Below are 15,560 nucleotides of genomic sequence, written 5' to 3'. Positions count from 1 at the left end.
ACCTGCTCCAATTTCAGGGAAGGCGCGCAGAAGATTCACTTGCGATGGTACAGAACACCTTACATTATAGCTAAATTTCACGCCCAACACTCCCAATCTTTGCTAGAGAGGGTGTGGACAGATTGGCACCCTCCCCAACATCCTATGGTCATGTTTATCCCTAGGAAGCTTTTGGACCACGATTAATCGTCTCATTGCTGAAGTGACTGGTATCCTGAACAAACTAAGAGTAGAACAGGCTCTATTGGGCATAGGAGTAGATTGGTACCCACCTTCCTGTAGAGTGGTAGTGCAACATATCCTGTATGCAGCACGACTATCCATTGCCGTAAGTGGAAAGACGCCCCCCCCCCCCGTCTCGGAGGGAGGTGATACAACTAGTGAAAGAATCCTACCAATACGGAAAAACTCTCAGTCCCCATTTGTCTAACACCAAAACATTTAAATCCAGGTGGCTCACTTCAGAAATATTCACAGCTCAGAGGACTTATTAATGACAGTGCATGTGGCTTGGCGACCAGGGGCCTGCGGGACCGGCTCCCCTTGGGACGTAAAAGTGACCCCAGTTGGGTGTCCTGAGGGGAGTGGGTCACGCATCCATATATGTACTCTATATATTTTTGTCTTATTCCTTTTTCTCTGTACCTCCATACCTTACATCTCGGAACATGATTCATTTCTTGCTGATGCTACTAGTTGGATCAACTTGTTCTTAAGTCATTTTCTACATGTATCCGTTTAAACAACCAAGCAATGATTATTGTTATTTTTTCTATATTTTTGTGATGTTTTATTGTTATTCCTGTTTAAATCCAAATAAAAAGATAAAAAAAAAAAAAAAAAAATAATAAATTATTTTAGTGAGTTACATATTAAAATAATCAGTAGGACCTGTGATTTAAGCAGCTGACGTTCACAGAGGCCACCTATTATATTAAACTACCAATATAAAGGTTTAGGAGGTCTTAGAGATAGAGCATAGTTTAATTTTTATAGGAAAAGTCAAAATTATAATTACATTTTTAGATTTCTATATTTTTGCTCCTCTTGTTTGAATTGCCATGGTTTTAATGGCTTTCTATAAGAAAATGTTTCATATTCATATACTCATTTAAATAGGGGTTCTTACTAAATAAACCAAAAAGTAGTGTTGCGCCAGTCATGTGCACACATAGTGTAATAAAACTCAAAATCAGTGTCCATACATGTTCCAATTCTTACTAAAATCTGTACCAAGCAGTAAATCAAAAATACATGCTTTAGTTCCAGATTTTGCCCAAGGTACTACCTATTGGTGAAATTTGGTATGATGTGTGTTTATTATATTTGCCATAAAATGTTTTTTTTTTTTTTTGTTTATGGTCCGCAGCTAATACTGCTATTTTTTGCTGTTTAGGTTCTATTTAATGTAACAGTTACAATGGAAAATTGTGATGTAGAAGGAGGACACAACTACATCATCCTTAAACCCATTGGTTTCAATGAAACCGTAAAAATAAAGATACACAGGACTTGTTCATGCCAGTGTAATGGCCCAATGAGGCAGAAGGAGCAGAAGTGTATAACTGAGGTCCATCCGGACTGCCCTGGAGCTCCATGTAGAGACGGTAATTGTAGCTCTGGAGGACATGCACATTTATCAGGAACATGTAAGCACTCCCCCACCGAACCCGAGTGCAGTGGTCGGGGAATATGTCTGTGTGGAAAATGCTACTGTCATAAAACCAAACTGGGAAAAATATATGGGAAATACTGTGAAATGGATGACTTTTCTTGTCCATACAACCAAGGAAAACTGTGTTCTGGTAAGTAATTTGTAAGTGTTAGAAAGTCTATGCTGTTTTTGTTACTTGTCTTCATTATTGTACACATAGTTACTAAAAGCAGTCATTTTGGTGTATTTTAAAGGATGCACCCAACCCACCCATTGTAATCCACTAGCATCATCATAGCAGGGACTGATTTTATTTTAAAGAATATTTTTAAGCACGAATAAAGACATTTTCAGGAGACCTGGAAATCTGTTTTTTTTTTTTTTATGGAACATTAAAACAAAACCCTAATGAAGGGTATTAAAACAAGCCTGCATTGGCAACATATTGATTTGCTTTAAGTCCATCTAGTACTTCCAGTTACAGCAAGATGGAGATTTATGGAGGCTATGAGCCTGTAGATGGTGGACAAAACTGTTACAACTTGATTCCTAGGATAGCCTTTTTTTCTTGTGACCATTCCATTCCATGCTTATACATCAATCGGCCATAGCTTTATTACCACTGACAGGTTAAGTGAATTACATGGATCATCTTGTTACAATGGAAACTTAAAGTTGGTGGGATATATTAGGCAGCAAGTAAAAATGTTGTCCCTAAAGTTGATGTGTTGAAAGCATAAAATATGCATCACACTGTGTTGTGTATGGTACTGTGTAGCTCCAGACTGGTCAGAGTGCCCATGATGACCCGTGTCCAAAGCCAAAAGCACCTACAATGAGCATGTGAGCTTAAGAATTGGAACCCTGATCAATGGAATAATTTGGTCTGGTCTGATGAATCTTGTTTTCTTTGACGCCATTTGGATGGCTGAGTGAGTGTGCATTGCATAATTGGGGAAGAGATGGCACCAGAATGCACTATGGGAAGAGGGCAAGACTGCAGTGGTAGTGTGATTGATACTTGTGTGGGCAGTATTCTGCTGAGAATACTTGGTCCAGCCATTCATGTCGATGTCACTTGACACCTACCACCTACTCAAACATTGTTGCTGACCAAGTACATCCCTTCATGGAAACGATATTCCTTGATGGCAATGGCTTCTTTCTGCAGGATAATGTGTCCTGCAACACTGCAAACATAGTTCAAGAATGGTTTGATGAACACAACGAGTTGGATGTGTTGATTGTGCCTCCAAATTCTCCAGCTCTCAATCCAATCAAACATTTGTGGGATGTGCTATAAAAAAAGTCAGATCCATGGAGGCCCCGTTTTGTAACTTGCAGGACTTAAAGGGTCTGCTACTGACAGCTTGGTGCCAGACAACAAAGTATACCTTCAGGGGTCTAGTGGCACCCATGCCTCAATGGGCCAGGGCTGTTTTGGCAGGAAAAGGGAGACCTCCTCAACATTAGATGGGTGGTCATAAAGGTGGCTGTGTTTAATCTCTTCAAACAGAGTTTTAGGATGTTGGTGATACACTTGTGACACTTTTTGTTTGGGGTAATCTGACATTATTTGGGCTTGTGTTCACATTTTAGTTAGGTTTCAAGATGCAAAATACAAAAGCTTTCTGAGCTACGCCTCCTAGACACAAGTCTATTAACCACTTCAGCTCTCACATCTGTTTACCCCTTGTGGACCAGAGCAATTTTCAAATTTCTGCTATGAGCCTGTTTATTCCGTGATAATTTTGTCATTGCTTAAGATAACAACGTAATACATGCATTGTTTTTTTAAGGACAAACAAGGCTTTCTTTTTGTGAATATTATTCTGCAACAATTTTTTTTTCCGCAATCCTTAGACAATAAAACGTAATAAAACTAAACAAAAGGAATTTTTAAAGAGCAGTGTTAGTTTAAACATAAATAGTGTTACTGCACATGTGCATTTTATTCCTTAATGTGTCTTGTTTAAAACAACACTAAAATATGAATTTGGCACAAAGCATTGCAAAGTTATTTACAAATGAAGTAAAGTGTTTTTTTTTTTTTTAATTTTGTGCTTTTTTCAGTGTGATACGTGTAAATATATGTAAAAGGTATAAAAATATGAATGAACAAGGCAAGCAAAAACAGAAAAAAAGTTTAACTATTAGTTAAGAAAAAAGAAAAATCCTTAGGAAAATTTACAGTTGAATGGAGAAGGAGAATACAGAGTTAATTAGTGCTGGTTATAGTAAATTAAGGGGTTAATAAGAGGTTCAACAGAAGATTATTTAATTAGAAAAAAAAATGTCATGTTGCTTTAACTCTTTTCATCTGCAGATTGAAGTTCATCCCTTTGATCTGTAGATGAAAAACACAGAAAGTTACAAATGATACAATGTTTCAATGTAACTTTTGGTTTCCCAGCTGAGCAATGTTGTTGATAAACACTGCGAGACTGCTTTTTTTTTTATTACAGCTCCTGCTGCTGACCTTCTCAGTGTACTAAGCAATGCAGCTGGGATTAATCAGAGCTATATTGCCCAGGTACTGGGACAGGGAAGGGTCCCAGCAGCAGGGCAGATGGACTGGATGTACTAGACACGCCGTGTGTACAATGATGACATGTTTTTGGATGTGTCTAATACGTCCAGAGTCTGCAGCTGATTATGATAAAGTTTAGATCCAGAAAATTTGATTATCTCTCAAGGCAGTCATACATACCGTAGACCAAAATTTGGGCGGTTTAGAATGGGACCGGCTGAATTTCAATTCATGTACGGGAAGGCTGGTTAAACAGAAGTCGATCGGTAGATCCACTTCTGTACAACTGCCCTCTTGGGTTTTTCCCACACAATCAGTGTTAAGGAATACAGAATGATTTTTTTTATCTTTTGATGAGGATAATCTTTTTTGAATAGGATTGTTCTGGGAAGAATCCTAAGTAAAGTAAAACTTTTAAATTCAGAGTACCCTGAAAGTGCTCGATATTTAGCAGTTGGGTAATGTACAGTATTATGTTCAGCAGTACAATGTATCTCAGGTTAATATCCTGTTTCAAGAAGGAGATTCTGAAAACGAATCACTCTCTTGATAAACAGTGCTGACCTATTAACCACATAGGTAATAACAACACCTTGTACTGTGATTATTGGGACTTCATTTTAACAAGAGAACATATAACTATATTGTAAATACTTACCAGCAAATACTGGAGCTGCCGTCAATGACTTTTGTTATAGGTTGCTTGTTCCCTAGAAGTTGTGTTCTTTTGACTGATTTTCAGACTCAGAACACACACGCACACACTCAGACAGTATAGTGTGCAAGTATATAGCAAGTGAACATGTTGTTCTTAAAGTAAGTGATCCAAGGAAGCAAAACTTGTGGCATGGTCATGGGTGGCCAAGGCTCATACACGTGGGGAGCAAAGGCTGGCCCCCATAGCCTAGTCTACATAATAGTTAATGCTGGTTCCAATAGAAAGGTGTCAGAACCCACAGTTTGTTGTGTATGGGGCTGTGCAGCTGCAAACCTGTCAGGGTGCCCATGCCGACCAGTGTCCACAGTCAAAAGTTCCTAGAGTAGGCATATGAGCCTCAGAACTAGACTGCGGAGCAATGGAAGGTGGTGGCCTGGCCTAAATAATCACATTTATATATAAATATATATATATATATATATATATATATATATATGCAGTGTTCAGTATAAATGAGTACACTCCTTTTCAAAAATAAGATTTTAATCAATATCTTAATGAACACAAGAACATTTTCCAAAACCGAGTTTTATAGAACGTGTTTAGCTCATTACATGCAGTGCCAGGACAAGGTCACCTAGAGCCCAGGGCAAACATACCAAACTGTGCCCCCCCCCTCTCAAGATACATGAACATTATGTGTAAGCAAAAATCCCCCCTTCCAAAAAAAACTGAGCAATAAAATGCACGATTACCCACTAAGCATATATTCCCCTTCCCCCAGTACAAATCCACCCCCCCCCTGCTGAAATCCCCTCTCCCCGAACAAATTTTTGCCCCTCCATCCTCCAAATTCCCCCTTCATAAATGCCAACCCCCCCCCCTCCAAAAAAAAACAAAACAAAAAAAGCACTGAGCACTAAACTGCACAACTACCCTGTAAGCATAAATGCCCCTTCCTCCCATTACAAATCCACCCCCTGCTAAAATCCCCCCTCCCAGAACAAATCTCTGCCCCCCCATCCCCCCAAATTCCCCCTTCATAAATGCCACCCCTCCTAAAAAAAAATCACCCCTCCTTTACCACTAAATCTTCCCCTCCAGGTACACCTCCTCTTCCCACATTCCATATCCCTCCCAGGACAAATTCCCTCATCCCCACATTTTCCCTTACTAGCACAAATCCCCCCAATCATTCCTGTTAGCACAAAGCCCCCCCCCCCCAAAAAAAAGTCCACTACTAGCACTATCCCCCCTGCACCATATCTCTCCTAGCAAAAATCCTCTTCCACCATCCCCCCTTCCAACACATCTCCCTAAATCACCACTCCTGGCACCCCCCTCCCCAATCCCCCCTTCCAACAGAAATCCCCTCCAATCTCCTCACAGCTCCCTCCCACCTCACATGATACCACAGTGCCCAGGGCAGCCCCCCCCCTCCCCCTGCCCACCCTTGCCCCAGCTCACCCCTTGTCCCAGTCCTGATTACATGAAAGTATGGTTAATAATATACAGTAACTTTGATTACAAAATCTTCAGTTTTACTCAAATGACAACAAAAACTACATCTAGTATGACCTTCATGATTTGTAAGAACAGCACCAAGTCTTCTGGGCATGGAATGAACAAGTTGGCGAAATATTGCAACATCGATCTTTTTCCATTCTTAAAGAACAACCTCCAGAGCCTGGATCCTTGATGGAAAATGATGCTCAACTTGCCTTTTCAGAATTCCCCATAGGTGTTTGATTTTGGTTCAGATCAGGAGAAATACTTGGCCACTGAGTCACTTTCACCCCGTTCTACTTCAGAAATGCAACAGTGGCCTTAGATGTGTGTTTTGGATCATTGTCATGTTGGAAAAGTGCATGAAGACCAAGGGCACGGAGTGATGGTAGCATCTTCTCTTTCAATATAGAGCAGTACATCTGTGAATTCAATGAAATGCAGCTCCCTGACACCAGCAATACTCATGTAGCCCCACAGAAGGACACTGCCACCACCATGTTGCACTGCGGGCACCATGCAATTTTCTTTGTACTTCTCACCTTTGCAACGCCATACAGTTTTGAAGCCATCAGTTCTAATAACATTTCTCTTACGTCCTCCGACAGTCGCCGCCCCCTTCCAAGTCCTCACCAATGGGTATTGACCTTTGCTCCGTAGGAGTAGCTAGGCAACAAGAATTGTTAATACAAAAGCTTTTAGCATAGACACACTCCTAGGGGCTGTCCCCTCAGTCAATACCTCCCTGCACCAGCATTCCCAACTCAGTTTGATCTTGCCTAGCTTAGGAGTAGCTGGCTTTCCTGTGCTGGGGCTCAGTCTCAGCCTTCTACCCTTTATTTGATTTTATTTCAAGTATTTTTCTCTTTTCTTTACTAGCTGTTATTTTGTCAGCCTTAGTTTAGGTATCTTCAAATGAAGAATCGTCATGCGGAGCTGGGTCTCGGACTGGCCGCCCTGGCTCCCAGGGCTGAGAGCCAGATGGATCCCCAGCCTGCCATCGAGCGTTCAGCTTAGGTTTGCCATGGCACATTGAACGACCCATCCCTGTTCGCTGCAGGGATGCTGCCTGTGAGGTGGCTACCTCACTGGACGCTATGCTGCGGTCTCTGGCTGCGGTCCACAAGCGTCCTGGCTGCGGCACTCCCTGTCTGCCTTGATAGCGGTTTGCTGCTGGAGACGGCTCCCCACGCCATCTGGTACGGTAAGCACCTTCTGTGTGGGGACCTTCTGTGTGGGTGTCAGTCTGTGGCTGTGTAGTACCCCCCATGTCTGTGTAACTGCGGGCTCCCTGTCAGATCCCTGTGTGGCTGCACTGCCTGTGGGCTGCAAGGGGGGGCCATCCTGATCTGCTGTGAATTATGCTCTGGGTGCAGTTTTGTGTGCAGACATGTGTGTGTGCGGCGGTCGTTGCGGCGATCCGCCATTTTCTTTGCCTGAATGCTGTGACCGGCCCTGTCCCTGTGCAGCGCCGTGTTTTAGCGCCATTCACCGCCATTTTGGCGGGCGGTGCTCGTCCGAGCACATGTCAGCGCCATTTTCCTGTAGCCTTCCCCCCCCAGCCGAGCGGCCATTTTGCCGGAGCCTTCATAGGCTATATCAGTCAGCCAGCATTGCATCACTTCCTCTTTCTCTGGGAACAGCGATCGGTGGCAGCAGTCTGTTGTGCTCTCTCCAGGTTTTTACCTTCTTGTCCTGTCATTCCTTGCTCAGTGTTATCTACCCCTGCGGGGTCGGTGCATACAGTAATGTGCGGTGGGCTGTGCTCGCTGTGGTATTAAAGGGCCAGTACCTTTATTATTTTTCTGTGCTGGGACATGGATTCTCAGGATAGCAAGTTTCCCCCCGCCCTGGTGGGGGACCAGGGGGCTGCTGCACCCCCCGAGGGGGCCGATCTGACCGCTGTAGTGGCTTCTTTAGTGTCTCAGGTGCAGATGCTGATGGCTGAACGATCCGCAAAGAGGGCCAGGGTGTCCGTTTCCTCTGATTCAGAGGGCGATGTGGCTGCTGTGGCTGGCGTACCCTTCTCGGGGTCCCGCTCATCTTTGGACCTTCTGGGGTCCGAGGGGGAGGTAGAGGTGGAGGGGGTTGATGTTTCTCCCCCTGGCTCGCCTGAAGAGCTTGCACTCATGAATGAGCTGATTGCTTCCCTAAAAGATACCTTGCACCTGGAGGATGAGCCTACTCCTCCTGCTAGGGTGTCCTCTTTTGGAACGCAGAGGACTCGCAAATCAGCGCAGGTTTTTCCCTGTCCTGCTGAATTTCACCATACGGTTAATGAACAGTGGCGCAATTTAAAGAAGCCCTTTACTGTGCCAAATAAGTTTAAACTGCTTTATCCGTTTGCGCCCTCCACCGACGAGCGTTGGTGTGTGGCGCCTCAGGTGGATCACGCGGTGGCCATTTTGAACAAGGCTACTGCGGTGCCTTCTGAGGATACCCCGGTTTTCTGGGACCCTACGGACAGGAGAATGGAGTCTCTTGCCCGTCATGCCTATATGGTGGCTGGTTCTATGCTAAAGCCTATTTTCGCTTCCATTATGGCGGCACAGGCTGTTGCGGATTGGACAAAGATGCTTAGGCACACCTTGGTGGCTGATTCAGCTTCACCTACCACGTTGGCTATGGTGGACCAGATCCATCAGGGTGTCATGTACTTGTGTGATGGGGACTTGAATTTAGCTCCCTTGGCTGCGCGCCTGTCCAGCGTGTCGATACTGAACCGTCGTATGATTTGGCTGAAGAATTGGTCGGTCGACCAATCTTCTCGCAAGACACTGGCGGATTTTCCCTATGCGGGATCTCGCCTTTTTGGCGAGGCTTTGGATACTCTGATAAAAGGGGTTACGGGGGGCAAGAGTACTCTCTTGCCCCAGTCCCACAAGCATAAGTCTTTCCGTGGTAAACGGAATTCCTCGTCTAGGCCCTCTCAGGGGTCCTTTCGTGCCTTTCGGTCACAGTCCAAGGGCAAGCCCTTCAAAGGCCAAGGCTCCCAGAAGAAGCCGTGGGCAGGGAAGCAGAAGTCCGGCCAGTCCGGTTCAACTTCCCATACCACTTCCGCCTGAAGGGGCGCCCTCACCCGTTTCTAGGGTGGGGGGACGTCTGCGCGGTTTCCTACAACCTTGGCTGACCCACATTCGGGACAGATGGGTTCAGGAAATCGTTCGATCTGGTTACAAGATCGAATTTCTCTCTCGGCCGGCGGGCAGATTTTTTCCCTCAAATCTTCAGCGGTCTCCAGAGCGCTTGCAGAATCTGCACCTGGCGGTGCGGGACCTGCGGGCCCAGGGGGTGGTGGTTCCGGTGCCTCATCGGGACAGATTTCGGGGGTTTTACTCCAATCTGTTCACTGTGCCCAGAAAGGAGGGCAAAGTGCGTCCGATTCTGGACCTGAAAGCTCTGAACCGCTTTGTGCGGGTACGCAAGTTCCGCATGGAATCTCTGCGATCAGTGGTGGCTGCCCTGAGTCCAGGGGAATTCATGGCCTCCATCGATCTGAAGGATGCATACCTACACATCCCCATTTTCGAGGGTCACCAGAGGTACCTTCGATTCGCCATTGTGGAGGATCACTACCAATTCGTGGCGTTACCTTTCGGTCTCGCTTCGGCTCCGCGGGTTTTTACCAAGGTGCTGGCGCCGGTTCTGGCCCTGTTGAGAGCACAGGGCATTGCTGTCTTGGGGTATCTGGACGATATCCTGTTAGGGTCAAACGCCAGTCAGAGCCTGGTGACCGACCTGTCCACCACGATGCGGACTCTGCAGGAGTTCGGTTGGACCATAAACATTCCGAAGTCGACTCTGTGTCCTTCGGTTCGTGTTCCCTACCTGGGAATGATTCTGGACTCTGTCCAAGCGAAGTTTTCCTACCGGAAGACAAGCTTCGGACTCTTCAGGACGAGGTCTGGTCCCTCAGGGACAACCGACAATCGTCTCTCCGGATGTGCATGAGGTGTCTAGGTTTGATGGTCTCGGCCTTCGAGGCAATCCCCTTTGCCCAGTTTCACACGCGGAGTCTCCAAGCGGAAATTCTTGCCGAGTGGGACGGGCGGCCGCAATCCCTGGATCTGCGGATTTCGTTGAGCCACAACACCAGAAGGGATCTTCTGTGGTGACTCCAGTCCCCGGCGGTGTCGGGGGGCAAGTCTTTTTGTCCATTATCGTGGACGGTGCTCACCACGGATGCCAGTCTGTCGGGCTGGGGTGGTGTTCTGGGCGTTCTGTCCGCCCAGGGAACTTGGTCGGGGGAGGAGTCCTCCCTTCCGATCAACATTCTGGAATTGAGGGCGATAAAGCTTTGCCTTCTGAGATGGACGGACCGCTTCGGGGCCGTCCAGTTTGGGTTCAGACGGACAATGCCACCGCGGTGGCCTACATCAACCACCAAGGGGGCACCAGGAGTGCCCGAGCGGCTCAGGAAGTAGCCGATATTCTGTCTTGGGCCGAGACGCACGTCCCGGCGATTACGGCAGTTCACATTCCGGGGGTGGAAAACTGGCAGGCGGATTATCTGAGTCGCCAGACCCTGGACCAGGGAGAATGGTCCCTTCACCTGGATGTCTTCCAGATGTTGTGCGCGAAGTGGGGTTCCCCAGATGTGGACCTGTTCGCGTCTTGTCTGAACAACAAGGTGGAAAGGTTCGTGGCAAGGACGCGCGACCCTCGGGCAGACGCCTCGGACGCGTTAGTGGCGCCCTGGCATCAGTATCGTCTGATGTATGCCTTTCCACCGATTCAACTACTGTCCAGGCTTCTTCGCAGGTTAGCCTCGGAACCGCACACAGTGATTCTGGTGGCACAGGACTGGCCTCGCCGGTCTTGGTACGCAGACCTCGTAAATCTGGCAGTCGACGCTCCGTGGCGTCTGCCGCTTCGAGAAGACCTCCTGTCTCTAGGGCCGATATTCCATCCTGCTTTACAGTCGCTGGCTTTAACGGCCTGGCTGTTGAAAGCCAGGTCCTGAAGGATAGGGGTCTCTCCCCTGAGGTCATTCCCACTTTGATCAAGGCTAGAAAAGCCTCTTCGGGGAAAATATACTACCGTACTTGGAAAGCGTATTTTGCTTGGTGTGAGTCCAGGGGGTATTCCCCTCGCTCATACTCAGTGTCGAGAGTGTTGGCTTTCCTTCAAACGGGAGTGGACCAGCGTTTGGCGTTGGCCACGATTAAGGGTCAGATTTCTGCGCTGGCCGTTCTCTTTCAACGCCCTGTGGCGTCTAATTCATTGGTTAGCACCTTTGTTCAGGGGGTGCGACATTTGGCCCCTCCTAGGAGGGAACCTTTGCCTCCATGGGACTTGAACTTAGTTCTGTCCGTGTTACAACAGGCTCCCTTTGAAAAGATCAGGGAGATCTCGTTGTCTCTGTTGTCCAAGAAGGTTGCCTTTTTGGTGGCGATCACTTCGGCTCGCAGGGTGTCGGAGCTGGCGGCTTTGTCCTGCAACTCTCCCTACCTGGTGATTCACAAGGATAAGGTGGTCCTGCGACCTAACCCATCTTTTCTTCCGAAAAGGATCTCGGAATTTCACCTAAATGAAGACATTGTCTTGCCTTCGCTCTGTGCGAAGCCTAAGCATCCGAAGGAGGTTGCCTTACATTCCTTGGATGTTGTCCGGGCGATCAGGGTTTACCTGTCGTCCACTAAATCTTTTCGCAAGTCGGATTCCCTCTTTGTCCTTCCTGAGGGACCTCGGAAGGGCATGGCGGCGTCGGCTGCGACCATCGCCAAATGGATCAGACAGATCATTGAGCAAGCCTATGCCTTGAAGGGGAAGGTTCCCCCCTTCCCTGTGAAGGCGCACTCTACCAGATCTTTGAGTACGTCTTGGGCTTACCGTCATCAGGCTTCTGTGGCCCAGGTGTGTAAGGCGGCGACTTGGTCGTCCGTTCACACCTTCTCAAAATTCTATAAGGTGGATGTTCAGGCATCGGCTGATGCCTCCTTTGCCCGTAAAGTTCTCAGTGCGGCAGTTTCTTAGGGACCCTTGTTTTTGTGGGCCCTTGGTTATTGGGGTGTTTTACCCCTGGGTTACTTGTTTTCCTGGGTTGTTGCTCCTGTTGAGCACGTTTTCCTGTTGCCCAGTTGGTTCTCTTACTGTGGTAAGGTTCCTTTCTCTGATGTGGGTACTGCGTTGCCTTTCTATGGTTGCGTCTCCCACCCCTCATGTCTACACTGCTTTGGGACGTCCCATTGATGAGGACTTGGAAGGGGGCGGCGACTGTCGGAGGACGTAAGAGAAAACTGAATTTTTGTAAAATCTTACCGTAAAATTCCTTTCTCTGAGTCCTCCGACAGTCGCCGCCCCCCGCCCCTCTTTTGGGGTTTTTGTGTACTCTTACTGCTATGCTACCAAACTGAGTTGGGAATGCTGGTGCAGGGAGGTATTGACTGAGGGGACAGCCCCTATGCTAAAAGCTTTTGTATTAACAATTCTTGTTGCCTAGCTACTCCTACGGAGCAAAGGTCAATACCCATTGGTGAGGACTTGGAAGGGGGTGGCGACTGTCGGAGGACTCAGAGAAAGGAATTTTACGGTAAGATTTTACAAAAATTCAGTTTTTTCTTAGTCTCATCACTCCAGAGTACAGAGTCCCTGTAGTCTTCTTTTTCAGCATGGGCCCTGGCAAATTCTAGGCGGGCTTTTTGGTTCATGAGCTTTAGGAGAGGCTTCCTTCGTGGACGACACTCATGCATGCCAATCTTCTGCAGTGTATGCCATATTGTGTCATGGGAGACAATCCCCCCCAGTTTTGCTTTCTACTTGCAATAAACTTGCATAGTGATTTTCTTCATTCCTTCTCATCAGAAAATGCACCTGTTGAGGTGTTAACCTCTGTGGACGGCCTGGACGTCTCTGTGCAATTTTTGTATCACTTTTGCTACAGTATTCTGACTGATAAGTAAAGATTTGCTGATCTTCTTGTAGCTTTCACCTTTCATGTGTAAAGAAACTATTTTATTTCTCAGGCCTTGTGACATTTTTCTTCCATGTGGTGCCATTGCTGACAGCATAAAATAGGACCGGGTTTTATTGTTAAGTAACGCCCTTTTATAATCAACTGTCTGCTGTAAACCTGTTTAATGAATATTTAGAATCACCTGTAGTTGAATTCTTGTTAATTAGGATTTTGTTGGCTAAAATTTAGCTTTGCTCCTATGACTTTCTTTGGGATGCATTCATTTTTGCAACATGTGCTTCAATGAATTTGTTAGGAAAAATACATTTTTATGTGAGCAAATTAACAAATCTTGGTTGCAATCAATGGCCCACATTTTTGGGAGCATCTTGTAGTATAGTGTCCCATAGAAAATGTTGACCCTGAAAGGAAAGTAGGAAAGTAAAGGTTTTCTGACAAATCTGTTGGGGTGTACTCATTTATGCTGAGCACTGTGTGTGTGTGTGTGTGTGTATATATATATATATATATATATATATATATATATATATATATATATATATGTAGTTATTATATACACTTTTAACATACCATCTCTCACTTCTTTCATTTCTTTGCTTCCTAAAAGCATTTTTTAGCTATATAAAATGATGTATATGGTTATTAATTGTTGATGGTTAGTCAGGCAGGGGGCATTGCATTGCAGGATGTGGTAAAGAGGTAGCCTATTCTCGATGTTGCAGCAAAAAAAATCAAAGTGGCTCTAGGTGGAGCTGGAGGGACAAAACAGAAAGCAAAAGCTATGTCCTGATTGCTAGCACTTTGCTACAGCTCTTAGGTTAGTTACCTAAAGTTTGAGATTTGAGCTCCCAACAGTCTCATTGTCAAATCTTCATATTTATTTTATTTATTACAGGTATTTATATAGCGCCATCAATTTACGCAGCGATTTACATATACAGTATATTGTACATTCACATCAGTCCCTGCCCTCAAGGAGCTTGCAATCTAAGGTCCCTAACTCACATTCATACATATAAGGGCCAATTTAGACAGGATCCATCCAATAAACCTACCAGTATATCTTTGGAGTTTGGGAGGAAACTGGAGTACCTGGAGAAAACCCACGCAGACACAGGGAGAACATGCAAACTCCAAGCAGGTATTCATTCATCCTGGTTGTGATTCGAACCAGCGAACCTAGTGCTGCTAGGCAGAAGTGCTGACCACTTAGCCACTGTGCTGCCCCATTTAGGTACTTTGCTGGGCCTCGGGAAATGTCAAATTTTACTTATTAAAACAGTCCTGTAATCGAATGGCCAGTCCTGGTGCAATATACACTATATTGTCAAAAGTGTTGGAACCTCTGCCTTTACACGCAAATTAACTTTAATGGCATCCCAGTCTTAGTCTGTAGGGTTCAATATTCAGTTGGCCCACTCTTTGCAGCTATACCAGCTTCAACTCTTCTGGGAAGGCTGTGCACAGGGTTTAACCACTTAAGCCCCGGAGGATTTGGCTGCTAAAAGACCAGGGGGTATTTTGCGATTCGGCACTGCCTGATTTTAACGGACAATTGCGCGGTCGTGCGACGCTGTACCTAAACGAATTTGACGTCCTTTTTTTCCCACAAACAGAGCTTTCTTTTGGTAGTATTTGATCACCTGTGCGATTTTTTGATCACGCGCTATAAACAAAAAAAGAGCGTCAATTTTGCAAAAATAACAATATTTTTCACATTTTTTTATATGAAATTCCCCCCAAAAAAAAGTAAAAATCAAAATTTTTTAACATTTTCGGCCAATTTGTTTTATGCTACATATGTTTGGTAAAAAAAATCGCAAAAAGCGTATTTTGATTGGTTTGCGCAAAAGTTATCGCGTTTACTAACAAAGGGAAAGATTTTTGTTGTTGTTTTTTTAACGCGTAATGGCGGCGATCTGCGATTTTTTTTTTGCGGTACTGCGACATTGGGGCGGACAGATTGGACCCTTGACTGACATTTTTGACACTTTTGGGGTTACCAGTGACATTTCTACAGTAATCAGTGCTATATATATGCACTGTTACTGTAAAATGACACTGGCAGTGAAGGGGTTAACTTTATTTGAGAGGGAGGGGCTGTGTGTGTCCCTAGGGGCGTGATTCTAACTGTGATTGGCTGTGGCTTGAGCTGTAGGAACACTGATCAACGGTCCTACATAGTAGAACCGTATGATCGGTGTTTCTACACAGGGGAGAATGACAGGCAGCTTGTTTACACAAGCTGCCTGCCTTTCTCCCTCTCCCCCGACGATCGCAGAGTGATCGGCGGACA

The 15,560-nt window shown here is 45.7% G+C and overlaps 1 protein-coding gene across 1 annotated transcript in view; it reads left to right on the top strand.

Moving 5' to 3' along the window:
• ITGB8 (integrin subunit beta 8) overlaps positions 1 to 15,560 on the top strand; it is a 198,611-nt gene that overhangs the window by 162,923 nt on the left and 20,128 nt on the right. Inside the window, exon 10 of the mRNA XM_082258511.1 lies at positions 1,397 to 1,805. Coding sequence (XP_082114637.1) covers positions 1,397 to 1,805 — 409 coding nt within the window. The remainder of the gene's footprint in view (positions 1 to 1,396; positions 1,806 to 15,560) is intronic.

The sequence above is a fragment of the Pelophylax lessonae genome (assembly GCF_965119305.1).
Source record: "Pelophylax lessonae genome assembly, chromosome: 5".
NCBI lineage: Eukaryota > Metazoa > Chordata > Amphibia > Anura > Ranidae > Pelophylax > Pelophylax lessonae.
Note: the sequence above shows the minus strand (reverse complement) of the source record. Positions and strands in the feature narration are given on the sequence as shown.